This window comes from Enhydra lutris, unplaced genomic scaffold, assembly GCF_002288905.1.
Source record: "Enhydra lutris kenyoni isolate GAN:26980312 unplaced genomic scaffold, ASM228890v2 scaffoldscaffold77, whole genome shotgun sequence".
Lineage (NCBI taxonomy): Eukaryota > Metazoa > Chordata > Mammalia > Carnivora > Mustelidae > Enhydra > Enhydra lutris.
Genome location: NW_019154161.1, coordinates 6,272,079 through 6,290,665, shown reverse-complemented (window position 1 = coordinate 6,290,665; position 18,587 = coordinate 6,272,079). Strand labels below are relative to the sequence as shown.

At 39.3% G+C, this 18,587-nt stretch overlaps 1 protein-coding gene and 1 pseudogene across 2 annotated transcripts in view; both read right to left on the bottom strand.

Annotated features, from left to right (window-relative positions):
• The window catches only part of LOC111160631 (zinc finger protein 235), a 130,766-nt gene that overhangs the window by 73,094 nt on the left and 39,085 nt on the right, over positions 1–18,587 (bottom strand). Inside the window, exons 1-3 of one of the 2 annotated variants that reach the window (XM_022523857.1) lie at positions 6,322–6,336; positions 4,681–4,695; positions 2,886–3,012 (exon numbers count right to left, since the gene is read on the bottom strand). The exons of the other annotated variant lie outside the window; for it this stretch is intronic. Coding sequence (XP_022379565.1) covers positions 2,886–3,012; positions 4,681–4,695; positions 6,322–6,336 — 157 coding nt within the window. Of the gene's footprint in view, positions 1–2,885; positions 3,013–4,680; positions 4,696–6,321; positions 6,337–18,587 lie in introns of those variants that run through there. 2 annotated transcript variants of the gene reach the window in all.
• LOC111160632 lies at positions 9,210–9,830 on the bottom strand (annotated as a pseudogene).

The following is an 18,587-nucleotide window of genomic DNA, read 5'->3' as shown; positions in this document are numbered from 1 at the left end:
TTCAGGGGTAGAATTTAATGATTCATCAGCTGCATTTAACGCCCAGCGCTCATTACGAGAAGTACCCACCTTAATGCCCATCACCCAGTTACCCCTCTTACTTGTTTCTTCTTATTTAATTTGTATAATGCGTTGAACTAATGGATTCTCAAAAATCCAAACCAGACAGAAAGGCACACCCAAAGGAGTGTGACACATATCTTCCACACTCTTACCTCCCACCCACTATATGAGACTAGCTTCACGAATCTCTAATTAATCCTTCTTGGGTTTCTTCTTATAAAGACAAGCAGATAGCCACAGGTTTCCTTATTTCCCTTCTTTCTTACGTGAATCACAGTTTACTATTAAAGCTCTTTTGCACTTCATTATCTTTGGGGAAAATTTCTAGAAGTGAATTGCTAGGAACATTGCTGGATAATTGTCAAATTCCCCTCCTTCAGGGCTGTTTCATTTTGCTTTCCTACTTCCGGTGCATGAGATTTTATTTATATTCTTATTTATTTATATATTTTTTATATAAATTTATTATATTTATATAAATATTATATATTTATATTTATATTCCCCACAAATTCCCCCCCAAAATTCTAGTGTTGAGTATTTGAATTTTTGCGCATCTCACAGGCGAGAAATGGTATTTCAGGATAATTTTACTTAACATCTCCCTTATGTTTCATGAAATGGAACATCTACTCATGCGTGTAGATGCACATGCATGTGAAATATGCACGTGCACATGCCTGCCTTCTAGGTCTAACCCCCGAGACCAAGAAACAAAGCCACCGCAGTAGCGGTGACAGTACCCAGCATTCAGATCCTGTTGTTAAAAACCATTCTCCAAGAAACAGAGGACTCCAGAGCTGGGGTTATGAAATAAAAGATGAACACAGAGCAGCATCTATGCCATAAAGTAAAGGAAGTGCTCAAAAATATGGTGGGGGCGTATCACAAAAGGCTAAATTTGGAACAATTTCAGCACTGAAGTAATTACAGTAATATTATAAACCATTTTTTACAAAAAGAATTCATGAGTCTCGACAAATACATAAGTAAGTGATTAAGGCACGTGGGGCTCTTAGTTACTATAGAAGGCCAAGAGCTGATTGCCAACTGCGAAGGAGGTAATAAGTCAGAAAATCATTTTGTAAGGACCCTTGTAAAGACCAGCAAAGGCAAGGATCAGCACTGGATGTTAAATCTACAGGGAACTATTTGTGTGGTCTGAAAAAGTGTTGCCCTACAATTGCCAAGAGAAACAAAGCGGTAATTTTATAGTGGAGAAACTGGACATCTGGACTGGGTGATCAAAATCAGCACCACCAGTGAGGGACAGATGCTGTGCCTCTACCCGGGATGTTCCCAAAAGGACTGACGGCCAATGTCAAGTTCCAGCCAGAATGGATCATCTGAACCGAATTATAAGGAAGTATTAGGAATGCTGTATGAAAAATGGGGGGCACGGGCAAGGGAGGAATAACAGTATTCTTCCAAAATGTTGCTGTCACAAAAGATAAAGAAATTGCTGTGGAAATGCTCCAAATTAAAGGAGGCTGAAGAGATGTGACAGTCAGACTAGACGCAAGACTAGGCCTCACTCTGGAGAAAGAAAAATGTGCTTTTGGGAATGTAACTGGCTCTACTGATAAAATCAGAGCATAAATGAAAGATTGGATAAGTCTTACAGTTGCACTGGGAATATGTAAGAGAATATTCTTATTTCTACAAAATACACTGTTCGGTGAAGAATTAAGCTCACTCAAAGAGAGGTCTGGTCTTTGTCACCAGCTCTTGGGAAGTGATCTTTAAGTCCTTGGGATTTCCTGTCTCATAGGAGTGTCTTTCTCATGTGGAGGTTTCAACAACACCAGATTGCTTACCAATGTGATTTATGGTGGGGACTTTGGTGCCACCTGCTATCAGTCTGATTTCCAGAGGGACTGGAAACTAAGGTCACACACTCAGGTGTCCAGCCACATCTATACGGCCAAACCGCAGTAAAAGCTCTGGACACCACGGCTCATGTGAGCCTTCCTGGTTGGCAGTACTATACTCCATGTGTACCATGACCTGTCACTGCTGGGTAGAGTCCCTGCAGTCTATGACTCCTCTGGGAGAGACAACTAGAAGCTGGTGCTAGAAATCCCCTGGATTCTGCCCCAGGTGCCTCTTCCCTTGGCTCTATCCTTTTCATTTAATAAAGTGTAACCATGAGTATAACCGCTTTCAGTGCTTTCTGATAGTTCTAGGGAATTATTGAGGCTGAGGGATATCTTGGGGACCCCTGAGCTTATAATTGGTGTCAGAATAAAGGCAGTCTTGGGGACTCCCAAACTCTGCATATACAATGAGGCATTTAGAGATAAAGGGCCATGGTGTATATAAATTACCCTCAAATGGTTCAGAAAAAAATATGAATATCCATATGTTACCGTACATACACATATATATGGAGAGAGAAGGAACATGCTCACAAAAAAAATAAATGGGTAAAAATATTACTCTAGGTGAATCTAGGTAAAAGCTATAGGGGTGCTCTTATTCTTTACTTCTGCAAATGTTCTGTAAGCTTGAAGTTATTCACAAATACACTAATAACGGAAAAAAAAAACCTCTGAAAAATCAAGTTAATACATAGTTGCTTTTACTGGCACCCTTGGCCTGGGCGGGGGTGGGGGGGGCAGATAAAAAAACTAGAGTAACTCACTAAACTGACTTCATGACAAACAACAGGGCTGGACCACAATTCACCCCATTACATAGTTCGAAGGACAGAAACATCTTGTCAGTGTTGGACGGTGATTATTAGGACTCTTATCTGACCAAGCATGATTTCAAGGGTCTCAGAGCTTGAAACACCTGAGACACCGAGTGCCTGTCCTCACCTACAGAGACCAGGTTCCTGAAGTTCTCCAGCATCACATCGCGGTACAGTTTCCTCTGGGCGGGGTCCAGCAGCCCCAGCTCCTCCTCACTGAAGACCACCGCCACGTCCTTGAACGTCACCGCCTCCTACAACACCAAGCACACGCAGACTCTGTTTATGGAAGAGGGGCAGCACTGAGAAAGTGTCAAGGATGGGAAGCTGTTCTAGAATCTGGGGGACCCAGTCAAAGTAGCTTCCTTCTACAACACTCATTGCGTCCACCAAAAGGGACATAAGAAAAGAAATCGTGGACATTACATCACCGCCAAACAAACAAACAAACAAACAAAGAGCTGACTTTTGTGAGCACTCCTATAGGTAAGCATCATAGGCTGCTATAATTTTAAATTTTATTAAGAACACCATTTGGGCTGCCTGGGTGGCTCAGCGGGTTAAGCCTCTGCCTTTACCTCGGGTCGTGATCTCAGGGTCCTGGGATCCAGTCCCACATCGGGCTCTCTGCTAGGCGGGGAGCCTGCTTCCCCTCCCTCTCTACTTGTGATCTCTGTCAAATAAATAAAATCTTAAAAAAAAAAAAAGAACACCATTTGCCCCCAGGAAAGCTTTAGTTCCAATAGCATGTTATGGAGAGTCTCTGTTCTCCGTTTTACACACACGCACACATTCCACTTACTTAGTTTCCCAAACTTACAGGTATCGGTCTTTTACACACTGTTGGAGTATGAAGTTCACCCTCTATGCCCCCCCGGAGTGTGCAGCAGTGGCGTGGGTACAGTTCCAGAGCCGGGCTGCCTCGTGCTAGCTACGTGCCCTTGGAGAAGGTCTTCATTCTCTCCTCCATGTGCTGGTACCTGTACCATAGGGTACTGATAACAACATGAGCGACTATAGGGAAAGCAATTCGGAGCGGGGCCTGGCACAGAGTACCCAACAAATGTTAGCTATTACTATGATTAGTATTATTTATTTTTTTAAAGATTTTATTTATTTATTTGTCAGAGAGAGAGAGAGAGCACAAGCAGGCGGAGGCAGAGCAAGAAGCAGGCTCCCCGCTGAGCAGGGAGCCCGAGGCAGGACTCGAACCCAGGACCCTGGGATCACAACCTGAGCTGAAGGCAGACGCTTAACCGACTGAGCCATCCAGGCGTCCCTTATGATTAGTATTATGATCACGTCTGTCATCCTGTATAGTAAGTCAATGATCTAGGTAGGATACGATCAACTCATCTAAATAATGCAGTTTTAGATTATCTATCATAAACAATGTCACAACAAAAATCCCTTTCATGTGGACCTTGGATTATCTCCTTAAAATGAATACTGAAAAGTAGAAATGGTAATGCTGAATGACAACTTTCAGCATTTTGATTCATGACAGATGTTTCCTCCAAAAAAGATTTTTCCAGCTCATTCTTCTTCCAAGTATAAATTCCTAAACTTCTATACCAGATATGAATACTTAAAACAGATATGAATGCCAGATATGAATACTTAAAAAAAAATCTCTGATAATCTCAGAAGTAAATTTGGGAAGTAAAGACCAGTTATTTAGAAAAATTTTCACAAAGTTGATTAGTAATGAAGACCACTCCCTTTTATGTATTTGCTGGTCATCTCTTGTTCTTGCTGTATTCAAAATATTCATTTTGGGGACATTAAGTTCTTTCTTCCAAATATGTTGCAAATACTTTTCATTCTACTTGAGCTATTTGGCTTGTAACTTTTTACTGTAGTAAAATGTAAATTTTTTGTATGAAGATATTTCTTCTGGCTGGAGGTCCAAATGTCGCCACGTCAGGCATTGGTCTCTGAATGAAAACCTGGCATGGTTTTGGATGTTGTTTTGTTTTGTCTTTCTTTCCTCCAGTATCTCTTTCCTGATATTCTTTATCCAGAAGGGAAAGGCTTTGGAGTTGGCCGGATACTCGTCTGCTGTAGGAACTTGACCAGGACTTGAACTTCCATGAACCTCTTACCTTCATGTTAACAGTGCAGATTATTCTAAATCCCCCTTGGAAAAGTGAATAAAGTGACAGATGGAAAGTGCCCGCATGTCCTACAGTATGACTACAATTTTTTAATTAAGTATCTGTATTGCTCTAATAAATTAATTCATGAAGGGTGAAACACACAAAAGCACACAAACATACACAGACACACACCAAAGTTTCAGGTCTGGGGAAGAAAAAAAATCGAGGTTTTGTATGAAAACATCTCACAATTTTTTTCTGAGTTCATTTTCAGTATGATCCTGTTAGACAAAAACATCTTTTAGGTATTCTTTTTGTAAAATACACGAGGCATCACTTAGGAGAAAAAAGTTTTTTTAGTTTTGAGTCCCTACAATGGAAGGACAAATTATATTATAATTCTCTCAGAATTGCTTTTTGTGGGGCACCTGGATGGCTCAGTCAGTTGAGCATCCAACTCTTAGTTTAGGGTCAGGTCATGATCTCAACGTAATGGATCGAGCCCTGCATCAGGCTCCATGCTCAGTGGGGAATCTGCTTGAGAGTCTCTGCCTCTCCCTCTGCCCCTCCCCTATAAATAAATAAATAAATAAATAAATAAATAAATAAATAATCAATCTTTCAAATAAATAAATCTTTTAAAAAATTGCTTTTTGAGTAAAGACTGTATGTAGCAAAACTGATACTTCTGCATAAAACTGCTAGAATCCTCAAAAACTTAAAAACTTATGAATGGGGAATAGTGAAAAGGGGGGGGACAGCGTCCACTAAAATAATATTAGATGGCAAATTAAGTATTATAATCTTAAGTGAAAAAATTCAAAATCACATCTATTATTATATATAATAATACATATAAAATAACTGAAAAATAAATGATTTATAAGCAGAGTGATATGTGAGCTTTTTCATTTTTTTGAATTTCTTTTTTTTTAAGATTTTATTTTTAAGTAATCTCACACCAATGTGGGGCTCGAACTCACAACCTTGAGATCAAGAGTTGCGTGCTCCATCAACTGAGCGAGCCAGGAGCCCCCATTTAAAAATCTTTTCTCGGGGCGCCTGGCTGGCTCAGTGGGTTAAAGTCTCTGCCTTCAGCTCAGGTCATGATCCCAGGGTCCTGGGATTGAGCCCCGCATCAGGCTCTCTGCTCAGCGGGGAGCCTGCTTCCCTCTCTTTCTCTGCCTGCCTCCCTGCCTACTTGTGATCTCTGTCAAATAAATAAAAATAAATAAAATCTTTAAAAAAAATAAAAATCTTTTCTCATTTACATTATTATTTGTAAAAATAAAATAATAAGACAAAAACTGAAGGGAAAACGTTTTTAAAAACAAAGAGCATGGCACATAAATGGTTAACATCTGCTGAAATTCTTTATTCTTGGCAAGGAAGAGGAAAAAAGAAGTCCACCTAACTGAGAAGTGAAAGAAAATGTTCAATGACAGAAATGAAAACCCAGCTCACCTGGAACTTGATCATTTTCTCCTCCTTTTCCTAGGGAAAGGCAGAGACCTGAGAAGGCAAAACAAGGTCATGAGAAAGAAGCCATGAGAGAAAGGGAGATGTATCTTTGTGTACAATAGGCAAAGGTGTCCCTTGCTTGCCCCCAGAAGATGCTGCCGCACACACCTTGGCAGGCCAGGTGTGGGCTGGATTCCAGCTACCATGAGGTTATCCTGGCAGGATGCCCTCATGCATGGGACAGTCTGCACAGTGATACTCAGCGCTCCTCACAGACCTCTCTGCTCCTACGGAACTCACTCTGATCCTGGAAAATGTGGAAAAGGAGAGGCAGCGGGATGTACTGGTTAAAGCTGGACTCTGGGCACAAAATTCAGTTTTCAAAATCTGGCATTGTTGTGTATTTGCTGTACATTTGCTATATGTTGGCGTCGCTACAGAATAAACATGTAATATTAAACGTATAGGACATATATGAGTACAACATATAATATGTAATATGCACATATGTTAACCATGGTTAATTAATAAACCTCTCTAGGGTTCATTTCTGTAATGTGAAGCATTAGGACCATAATAGAACCAACACTACCAGATTGCTATTAGGATTTCATGTGAATAGCATAAAAATGTTGTAATTATACTGATGTTTTCTAGATGCTAAAAATAGAACTTCCCTATGACCCAGGAACTATACCACTGGCTATTTACCCCAAAGATACAGATGTAGTGAAAAGAAGGGGCACATGCACCCCAATGTTCATAGCAGCAATGTCCACAATAGCCAAACTGTGGAAGGAACTGAGATGCCCTTCAACAGACGAATGGATAAAGAAGATGTGGTTCATATGGAATATTCCTCACAATGGAATATTCCTCAGTCATCAGAAAGGACAGATACCCACCATTTGCACTGACATGGATGGAACTAGAGAGGATTATGCTAAGTGAAATAAATCAAGCAGAGAAAGACAATTATCATATGGTTTCACTCCTATGTGGAATGTAAGGAATATCGCAGAGGACCACAGGGGAAGGGAGGGAAAACGGAATGGGAAGACATCAGAGAGGGAGTGGAACTACAACAGACTCTGGATTCCGGGGAACAAACTGAGAGTTACAGAAGGGATGGGAAGTGGGGGGAGGGGGTAACCAGGTGATGGGTATTAAGGAGGGCACGTGTTGTGATGAGCACTGGGTGTTAAATGCAACTAATGAATTCATCCAACACTACATCAAAAACTAATGGTATGCTCTATGTTGGCTAACTGAACATAATAATAATAAGGAGGGTACATGTTGTGATGAGCACTGGGTGTTATACACAACTAATGAATTATTGAACACTATATCAAAACCTAATGATGTACTATACAGTGGCTAACTGAACATAATAATAAAAAAAAAAAAGAAAATCAGATACTATTCTCCATCATAAAACTGTCCTTGTAAATGTGTCTTATAAGACAACTGGGTGGCAAAGATGGCCTCTTAATCTGTTGCCCCGGTAATAATGTTTGTTTCGACACTGAGACCACACTTCTGAAAAATGTAATGATTGACGGCTATTCTTTTTTAAAATTATTTTTTATTTTTTTATTTATTTTTATTTGAGTATAGTTGACACATCATGTTACATTAGTTTCAGGTGTATAACATAGTGATTCCGCAAGTTTATACATTATTCTTTTTAAGATTTTATTTATTTACTTGACAGAGATCACAAGTAGGCAGAGAGGCAGGCAGAGAGAGAGAGGAGGAAGCAGGCTCCCTGCTGAGCAGAGAGCCTGATGCGGGGCTCGATCCCAGGACTCTGGGATCATGACCCGAGCCAAAGGCAGAGGCTTTAACCCACTGAGCCACCCAGGCACCCCTCACAAGTTTATACATTATTCTATGTTTACCACAAGTGTAGCTGCCATCTGTTCCCATATTCTTCTTGAAGTCAGAGAAGGCTCAGATAGCACATCCCTCTTCCCACATGGATATAATGAAGCCACTGTATTTCTCATATCCATGTAAGGTGTTGGCTCAGCACTCGATGCTTGCAAGGACTTGGGGACCAGGAGTTTAATTTCTTGGGCAAGGTTATTCATTGCATTCAACAGGTGTTTACTGTTATTTACTGTTTTCAAGCAACTTCTCGATCATTTGTGGAAGAGAAAGAACTCAAAAAAGGGCTGGTTGTAGGCTGTGCCTAAGGTAGAGCCTTTTGTACCACTTTAGAGAGAGGTTTTCTTCTCCTGCAGCAGAGTACGCATCTCCTCCCAAGTCCCTGCCCACACAGGCCACAGCTGAAGAATCCACAGAATGTATGCACCACTACCAAGAGCAAGTATTGACCTGGCTTCGCAGTTAGTAGTGAAAGAGCTGAGTTTTCTTCTCACTTATCCAATATTTATAGACCACCTTCTGAAAGGGATATAGTTCCTAGACCTCTAGGTGCTTAGAGTCTAAGTGTGGGAGACCAATTAGGAAATGAGCTGTTACACACTGACAGATGCCACAGTAGAGTGTAAACAGGGTCCTTTGGGGGAACATGGAAAGGGTCCCCAAACCTACACTGGATAAGGGAGAGAGTTAGATGGGCTCAACAAAGAAAATGAGGCCTGATGTTAGTCCTGGAGGATGACAGTGCCATATTAGCCACTCAAAGCTCAACAGGTTACTCAAACAGAACAGTACTTGAACAGAGAGTACTTGGGGCCAATAAGGCGAAAAGGTGGTGAGAAGTCAAGAACCAAATCACATGCCTTAGAGGCACTGCCTCATTTAATCCTCAAACAACCCAAAGGATTAAGACAATTTTTACTGTTGAGAATATTGAAGCATTGAGTTGTTGTTGTTGTTGTTGTTTTTAATGGCAACACTAGGGCTTATTAAGCTGTGCCTTAGTACAGGCACTGGGGCTTGCCCATGATCCTCTTGACGTATAAATCCCGAATGTTCTACCAATTCCTCTTGAGCAATGACACCAGGAAACTGACAGCTAAGTGGACGTTGTACACAAGCCCATCATCTGTCATCTTCACATGGCCAACGGCCTTGCCAGACACAACACTTTCTTCATCTGGACTTTGATTTTGGACTTCATTTCATCCACTTTGGCCACCAGGTTCTCATCGTGGGTCAGCAAGGAAGGGAAGTTGCCAGCTTATTCAGGCCTGGACCCAGAATTTGTGGGATCTGTTTGATCAGAGATTCTGGAGCCCAAAAAGTATACTTCTTGGCCAACTTCTTGACTGATTTTTTTATTCTTGTTGATGCTTCAGTGCCTCAATGCCCATGCGGGGAATATCCACAGCCTTGGCCTCATCACAGTACTTCTGGTCCCCTAAATCACACCTGGAGAACCTGGGGCAGGGAGTGGACCTAAGCCTGATGGTAGGGTCATAGCTCTTCAAGCTGACTTGCAGCTCCACAGTCTCCGAATACTTCCAGTGCTTATGCTGGTTCCTGGGCAGGACTTCCTGCATTGCTTCGTACAAGAAGTCTTTGCTGCTCATGCTCATGCTGCTCATGCTGCTGCACACTGCAGTAACTGGAAAAGCTGAAGCATTGAGATTTTAAGTTATTTATTCATGATTATCCATTCAGTCAGCAGAGCAGCCAGGATTATCATCCCAGAGTCCATGTTCTTTTTTTTTTTTTTTTAAAGATTTATTTATTTATTTATTTGACAGACAGAGATCACAAGTAGGCAGAGAGGCAGTCAGAGAGAGGAGGAAGCAGGCTTCCCGCCGAGCAGAGAGCCCGATGCGGGGCTCGATCCCAGGACCCTGGGATCATGACCCGAGCTGAAGGCAGAGGCTTTAACCCACTGAGCCACCCAGGCGCCCCCCAGAGTCCATGTTCTTAATTACTAGGATGGTGGTTTTCAATCTACCAGCTCACTGGTTATTGTTGGGAAGCTAATAAAAAAATGGAAACAAAACCAATGCCCAGGCCCCAGTCCAGGGTCTATAATTGGTATCTGTGGAGGAAGAGGTTTTGTGAAAATGAAACCTCTTTCGCTCATGTGACTAGTTTGCAGAGAGGGTTGCAAACATAGATTCTGAGATGAAAAGAGGCAATTTTCAGGCTGAGCCTATGCAATCAACCATTAGATCGTTCAACCTCCCAATGAGTATAGGGAATGACTGGAGAACACCTAAGCCAGGAGTAGAGGAGGGTCTGGGAGTCAGGCCTTGTGGCTCCCAGCTTCCCACTGCTCCCTATTATAAGGTGCTCCTGGAGCTGTGTCTAAGGGCTGTGGATGTTTCTTCAGGCACATACTCAGTATGAATACAGACCACCAGTTAGACTTGCTTCATCAGATTTACCAAGCAATAGGAGTCACGAATCATCTACGGGATTTTAATAATTCAGAATATAAAGCAAGTTATGCTATAATAAAAAATAAAGCAATTCATTTTAAACAGGCATTTAAACAGTAGTCATCCCACAGAATGTTCTTGTTCCTCTACATGTTAGAAAGAGTCTGATTATGTCCCTTTCTTGGTTAAAACATGTGCATGGCTGCCCACTGCCTTTAGAATAAAGTCTAGACTCTTAGCAAGCCATCTATAGAAGAATCTTCCATGTCTGCTCTCCCCTGTAAACTCCAGCTGTGTAAATTACTTGACCTCACAGGAAAGCCTCCAGGATTTTGTAGGTGAAGAGAGGTTTTACAAAAAGAAGTATGGGCAATAGTTTGCCCACCTGCATCCTAGATCCTCTTAGCTTTTTATACCAGCTTATATGTCCCCTGTTCTAAGATACCTTTTAACAGGCTTTGCTACCAGCCTTATCAACTCCTAAAACCCACTTTGCCAGTCTGATAAAAGCAGAGTGTTTTGGCCAAGAGCCTAGGCTATAGAATCAGGTTGCCAAGCTTCAATCAAGATTCTGCCACTTAATAGCAGAGTAAACTTTGCAAAATAATTAACCTCTTGATGTTTCTGTTTCTTCATCTGTAAAATGAAGACAAAAAGTAGGGTTATTACGAAGAACAAATGAGTTAATGCATCCAAGCGTTAGAAAGTCCGTGTAGTTCATAATAAGCACCCAACAAATGTTAGCTGTTATTGTTATCCTCATTGTTGTCACCATGAAATAAATACAGAAGCTGCACATCAGCCCTAGTTAGCCTCTAAGAGTATTTATTTTAGGTTAGTAATTAACAGTAGGCATATACCACCTTTTGAATATTCTAAAAAAGTGGGTGGCTTCAGCATCCTACTCAATCTGATTGAGATAAAGGGCAGAAAATATTTATATCGTTTATTTATCCCACATCCATTTTCAGAAAATCTGAATACAATCTCACTGAGCTGAAGGTCCCTCTTCCCAGATGCCTGTTGGAAAGCTACATCAACCACAAACAGGTACTGAATAACTCCTGTCAAAACCTATACTTGGCAATAAGCACAGAGAACATTGTCCCTACTATACAGAAATCTGCAATGGAGTGGGAGAGACAGAGCAGAAACACCAGTGAACTCAAAGACAGGTCAAAAGAAATTATCAGAACTGAGGCTCGTGCAAATCATATGCATTTTGTTGTTTATTTCATAGTGTGTTCTGGAAAGGTTATTATTATTATTCAGGTCTTTTATATTCTTACTGAACAAGCCTGCTTGTTCTATGAGTTACTGAGAAGAGTACTCAAATCTCCATATGAAATTGTGGGTTTCTCCATTTCTTCTTTTGGTTCTGTCCAGTTTTCTTCATGTAGTTTGAAGTTATGTTGTTTTGTGAATACACATTTAAGATGGAATGTTATGTCTACTCAATGAACTTACCCTTGGTGTAAGTGTCCCTCTTTGTCCCTGGTAATAGTTGTTTGTCTGAAGTCTACTTTGTCTGATATTACTATAGCTATTCCAGCTTTCTCTTGATTGTTGTTTTCATGGCACACCTTTTTGGGGTAATCCCTTTAACCTTTACCATATCTATGTCCTTATATGTAAAGTAGGCTTTTAGATAGCATATACTTGGTTCTTGTTTTTTTAATCCATTTTATAATCTCTTAATTAATGTATTTAGGTCATTAGCATTTAATGTAATTTTTTATATGGTTGGATTTAAGTCTATCACTTTACCCTGATTTTCCTCCCTTCCTTTTTTTTAAATTTAAATTAAATTAGCCAACATATAGTACATCATTAGTTTCAGATGTAGAGTTCAATAATTCATCAGCTGCATATAACACCCAGTGCTCCTCACATCATGTGTCCTCCTTAAATGCCCATCACCCAATTGCCCTATCCCCAACCAATTACCCTATCCCTACCCCTACCCACCTTCCCTTCAGCAACACTGTTTCTCTCCTATAGTTAAGAGTCTCTCATGGTTTGTCTCCCTCTCTGATCACTTCCCATTCAGTTTTCCCTCCCTTCCCCTATGACCTTCTGTGTTGTTTCTTATATTCCACATATGAGTGAAAACATATGATAATTGTCTCTGATTGACTTATTTCATTCAACATAATCTCCTCCAGTTCCATCCACATTGATGTAAAAGGTATGTACTCATCCTTTCTGATGGCTGAATAATATTCCTCTGTGTGTGTGTGTGTGTGTGTACAAGCATTGTTATATCAGGCATTGTTAAACACACACACACACACACACACACACACAATGGAATACTACTCACATTCTTTATCCATTCATCTGTCTATGGACATCTTGGTTCTTTCAATAGTTTGGCTATTGTGTGGACACTGCTGCTATAAACATTTCCTCAATTACCCATTTCCTGCCTTTTTTAGGGTTATTTGAAAAAAAAATTTAGGATTCCATTCATTTTAATTTATCTGTTAACCTACGGCTATAGCTCTTGGGATTTTTTCCTCTAGGGTTCCAATATATACACCTAGTCTTTCACAGTGTACTTAGTGTTATTGTTTTACCACCTCCACTAAAATGCAGAAGCCTTACAATCAAATAGTTCCCTTAACTCTCTCCCACGTCATGTAGTAGTTTTATCTATTACTCTATATAAAATACTCTAACCAAGTCATAATTTTCACTTTAAACAATCATGTATATTTTTAAGAGGAGAAAAACAATATTTTATATATATCAAAAAACTTAGTATTTCGTTGCTCTTTCTTCATTTCTTAAGTTCCTAGTTTTCATTTGGTATCATTTCTATTCAGCCTAAAGAACCTCTTTTAGTACTCCATTTTAGCACAGATGTGACACTCCTCCCCCTTCATTCCCAGAGGAAATTTTCACTGGGTATATAATTTTGAGTTGGCAATTCCTTTCTTTAAGCACTTTAAATATGTTGTTCTATCTTCTGGCATGCATGATTTCTCCTGCGAAGTCTGCAGATATTTAAATCATTGTTCTGCCACATATAATGTGCTACTTTCTCTAGCTTTAGTCAAGAATTTTTATCTATAATTTTCAGAACTTTATGATATATCCAGAAGTAATTCTGAGTTTCTTGTATTTGATATTCACCAAGCTTCTTGAATCTAAATTTATGTATCTCACCAAATTTGGGGGGTTTTCAGCTAGTACTTCCACACAAATATTCCTCTCCTCCTCTCCTAAGACTCCAATCACATGAATATTAGACTTTTGATATTGTCCCATAAGGATATAAGGTTCTGCTCATATTTTCAGTATTTTTTCCTCTCTGTTGCTCAGACTGAAATACTTACATTGCTTTATCTTTGAGTTCATTGATTCTTTCCTTTTTCATCTCCAGTCTGCTATAAAATCTTATAAAGTTTGAAATCTTATAAAGTATTTTCTCAAACTATAACAGAAATAAACTAGAGATGAATAACAAAAAGATATCTGGAAATCTCCATTTGGAAATTAAACAGCATACTTCTAAGCAACCAAAGGCCAAAGTCATAAAAGAAAGAGAGCATACTTTAAACGGAATCAAAATGAAGAAACAACATATCAAAATGTGTGAGACACAGGCAAAGCAGACATTATAGAGAAATGTATTCACATATTAGAAAAGAGGAGTCTAAAATCAATTTAAGCTAACAACTAGGAAAGGGCAAATAAATTACACTTAAAGTAAACAGAAAAAAAGGAAATAATAAAAAGTAGAGAGAAATCAATAAATCCAATAAACATAAGGCATAAATCAATGTAACTGAAAATATAAGAACCCTAGAGAAAATCAGAGGTTTAGCAAATTTGGCTACTATACAGGCCCCCGCCTGTTTTTGTTTAGGCTGTGAGCTAACAATGGGACTAACACTGATTTTTTTTTAAAGACTATTCTTTTATGGTATGTGAAAATGATCAAATGATATTATTCCACAAATTCTATAAGGTATTATTGGAATATAGGCATGCTCATTTGTTTAAGTAATATTTCTGGTTGCTTTCATAGTACAGCAGTAGAGTTATATAGTTGTTAATATAGACTGCTATATGCTGAAGAGGTTATATACAAACCTATCAGCAACCATGTATCAAAAATCACTACTAAACATACAAAAAATAGAGAGAAGGAAATCCAAATACATCACTAAGGAAAATCAGCAAACCATGAAAGAGAGGAAGACAATAAAGGATCAGAGAAAATCTCCAGAAACAACCACAAAGCAAGTAACAAAATGTTAATAAGCACGTATCTATCAATAATTACTTTGAACGTAAATGGACTAAAGCATCAATCAAAAAACTAAGGGTGTCAGAATGGATTAAAAAAAAAAGACCTATCTATATGCTGCTTACAAGGGACTCATATTTGACCTAATAACACCTGTAGATTGACAGTGAGGCATGGAGAAACATTTACTAAGCAAATGGATCTCAAAAGAAAACTGGAGTAGAAGATCTCCTCAAACTCAACACACACAAAACAGATAATCATCAAAAAATGGGCAGAAGATATGAACAGACACTTCTCCAATGAAGACATACAAATGGCTATCAGACACATGAAAAAATGTTCATCATCACTAGCCATCAGGGAGATTCAAATTAAAACCACATTGAGATATCACCTTACACCAGTTAGAATGGCCAAAATTAGCAAGACAGGAAACAACATGTGTTGGAGGGGATGTGGAGAAAGGGGAACCCTCTTACATGTTGGTGGGAATGCAAGTTGGTGCAGCCTCTTTGGAGAACATTGTGGAGATTCCTCAAGAAATTAAAAATAGAACTTCCCTATGACCCTGCAATTGTAGTACTGGGTATTTACCCCAAAGATACAGATGTAGTGAAAAGAAGGGCCATCTGTACCTCAATGTTTATAGCAGTAATGGCCACGGTTGCCAAACTGTGGAAAGAACCAAGATGCCCTTCAACGGACGAATGGATAAGGAAGATGTGGTCCATATACACTATGGAGTATTATGCCTCCATCAGAAAGGATGAATACCCAAATTTGTAGCAACATGGATGGGACTGGAAGAGATTATGCTGAGTGAAATAAGTCAAGCAGAGAGAGTTAATTATCATATGGTTTCACTTATTTGTGGAACATAACAAATAGCATGGAGGACAAGGGGAGTTAGAAAGGAGAAGGGAGTTGGGGGAAATTGGAAGGGGAGGTGAACCATGAGAGACTATGGACTCTGAAAAACAATCTGAAGGGTTTGAAGAGGTGGGGGGGGGGTGGGAGGTTGGGGGAACCAGGTGGTGGGTATTAGAGAGGGCACGGATTGAATGGAGCACTGGGTGTGGTACAAAAACAATGAATACTGTTATGCTGAAAATAAATACAAAAATGATTAAAAAATACAAGAAAGAAAGGGATTAAACATAGGATAATAATTTATCAGGGACATGATAATTTACGCAGCATATCCAAAAGAATATACAGATAAACTATTGCATTTATAAGTAAATTTAGCAAGATTGTTGGGTCCAAGCTCAAACTATTGCATATTTAAGAAACAATTAGGAAATGTTACATTTTCCAATGTTCCATTTTATGTTTACATCATTTTCTAAAATGTAAATTGGCAAATATTATGGAGAGAAACTAAAGAAATTTCAGAAATGGTGAAATATATCATGTTCATGAATTTACAACTCAAAAATGTAAATATGTTAGTGGTCAATAGATTGACCTATGGAATCCATAGAAAGTCAACAGAAATTTGAGGAAGTTTCTTTCTTTTTTCTTTTTTTTTTTTTAAAGATTTCATTTATTTATTTGTTAGAGAGAGAGAGAGAGAGAGAGCATGAGCACAGGCAGACAAAGTGGTAGGCAGAGGCAGAAGGAGAAGCAGGCTCCCCGCTGAGCAAGGAGCCCGATGTGGGACTCGATCCCAGGACGCCGGGATCATGACCCGAGCCGAAGGCAGCCGCTCAACCAACTGAGCCACCCAGGCGTCCCGAGTAAGTTTCTTTTTGTGGAAACTGACAAGCTGATTCTAAATTTTGTCTGGAAATACGAAGAGCCAAGAATTACCAAATAAACCTTGGAAGAAGTACATGGTTAGAGGATACACCAGCAGGTATCTGGTGTACCATATATATCTGGTAATTTATGCTATAGTTATGAAAACAGTGTGATAATGCAACCAGTGGAGCAGAACCTCTCTGAAATGAGACCCACCTATAATGTCACCTGATTTAGGGTATTATACTATTGCCCTGTGATCTATGGGAACCAGTCTTTCTTTTTTTTTTTTTCATTTTTTTTAAAGATTTTATTTATTTATTTGGCAGACAGAGATCTCAAGTAGGCAGAGAGGCAGACAGAGAGAGACAGGAGGAAGCAGACTCCCCACGGAGCAGAGAGCCCAATGCAAGGCTCAATCCCAGGACCCCAGGATCATGACCTGAGCTGAAGGCAGAGGCTTTAAACCACTGAGTCACCCAGATGGCCCTCGAACCAGTCTTTCTTAAATGGTTTTTTAAATAAATGCTATTACAGCAACAATGTCCACAATGGCCCAACTATGGAAAGAGCTGAGGTGTCCATAGACAGATGAATGAGAAAAAAGATGTGGCATTAGGCAGAGGAAAATAAATCAAGCAGGGAAAGACAATTATTGTATGGTTTCACTCATATATGGAATATAAGAAACAGCATGGAGGATCATAAAGGAAGGGAGGGAAACTGAATGGGAAGACATCAGAGAGGGAGACAAACCATGAAGAGTCTCAACTCTAGGAAACAAACTTTTTCTTTGCTGTTTTGTTTTTGCTTTTGTTTTTGCAGGTGTCATTTTATTTCTCATAATGTTCAAATACCAACATAATTAGTTTTTGATGTAGTGTTCAATGAATCATTAGTTGTGTATAATACCTAGTGTTCATCGCAATACATGGGCTCCTTAATAAACATCACCTGGTTACCCCATCATCCCACCCACCTACCTTCTGTAACCCTCAGTTTGTTTTGCAGAGTCCAGAGTCTCTCACGGTTTGTCTCCCTCACTGATTTCTTCCCATTCACTTCTCCCTACATCCCCAATGGTCCTCCATGCTCTTCCTTATTTTCCACATATGAGTGAAATCGTGCGATAATTGTCTTTCTTAGCTTGACTTATTTCACTTACCATAATCTCGTCCAGTTCCATCCATGATGATGCCAATGGTGGCTATTCATCCTTTCTAAAGGCTGAGTAATAATCCATTGTATGTATGTACCACATCCTCTTTATCCCATCATCATTTGAGGAGCAACCTGGCTCTTTCCACAGTTGGCTATTGTGGATATTACTGCTATGAATACTGGGCATTATATGCAACGGATGAATTATTGAACTCTACATCCAAAATTAATGCTGTACTATACGTAGGCTAATTGAATTTAAATTAAAAAAATATTAGATGAATTGCCTATCCATTAGGAAAAACAAAGAAACAAAATGATCAAACAAATTCCTTGACCATACTCTACACCATAAAAAAATTAATTTGAGATGAATCACAGACTTAACTTGAAAGATAAAATGATGGGCAAAGTTTTCTTATGGAGAACACAGAAAGTAGTGGCCAGAAAGGATAGACATAGTAAGTCTTATTAAAGGACACTACTAAAGTGCACATTATCTATCATCAAGAAACATCATAAGAAAGCAAAGGATGAGTTTTAGCCTAAAGAAAATATGTGTGTTAGGCTTTTTGGAAAATCTGAGAATGGATAACGAATTTCTCAAAATAATAAAAGAGACACACAAACTGGTAAACATTGGAAGAAAGTTTTGGACAGGCACTATACAAAGATATGAAAGGTGCTCAGCATCCTCAGTCTTTTGGAAAATGCAAAAGAAAGCAGCAGTGCGCGACAGCACAGCTAAAATTTAAATGTGTGATAAATACCAGGTTGGCAGAGATATG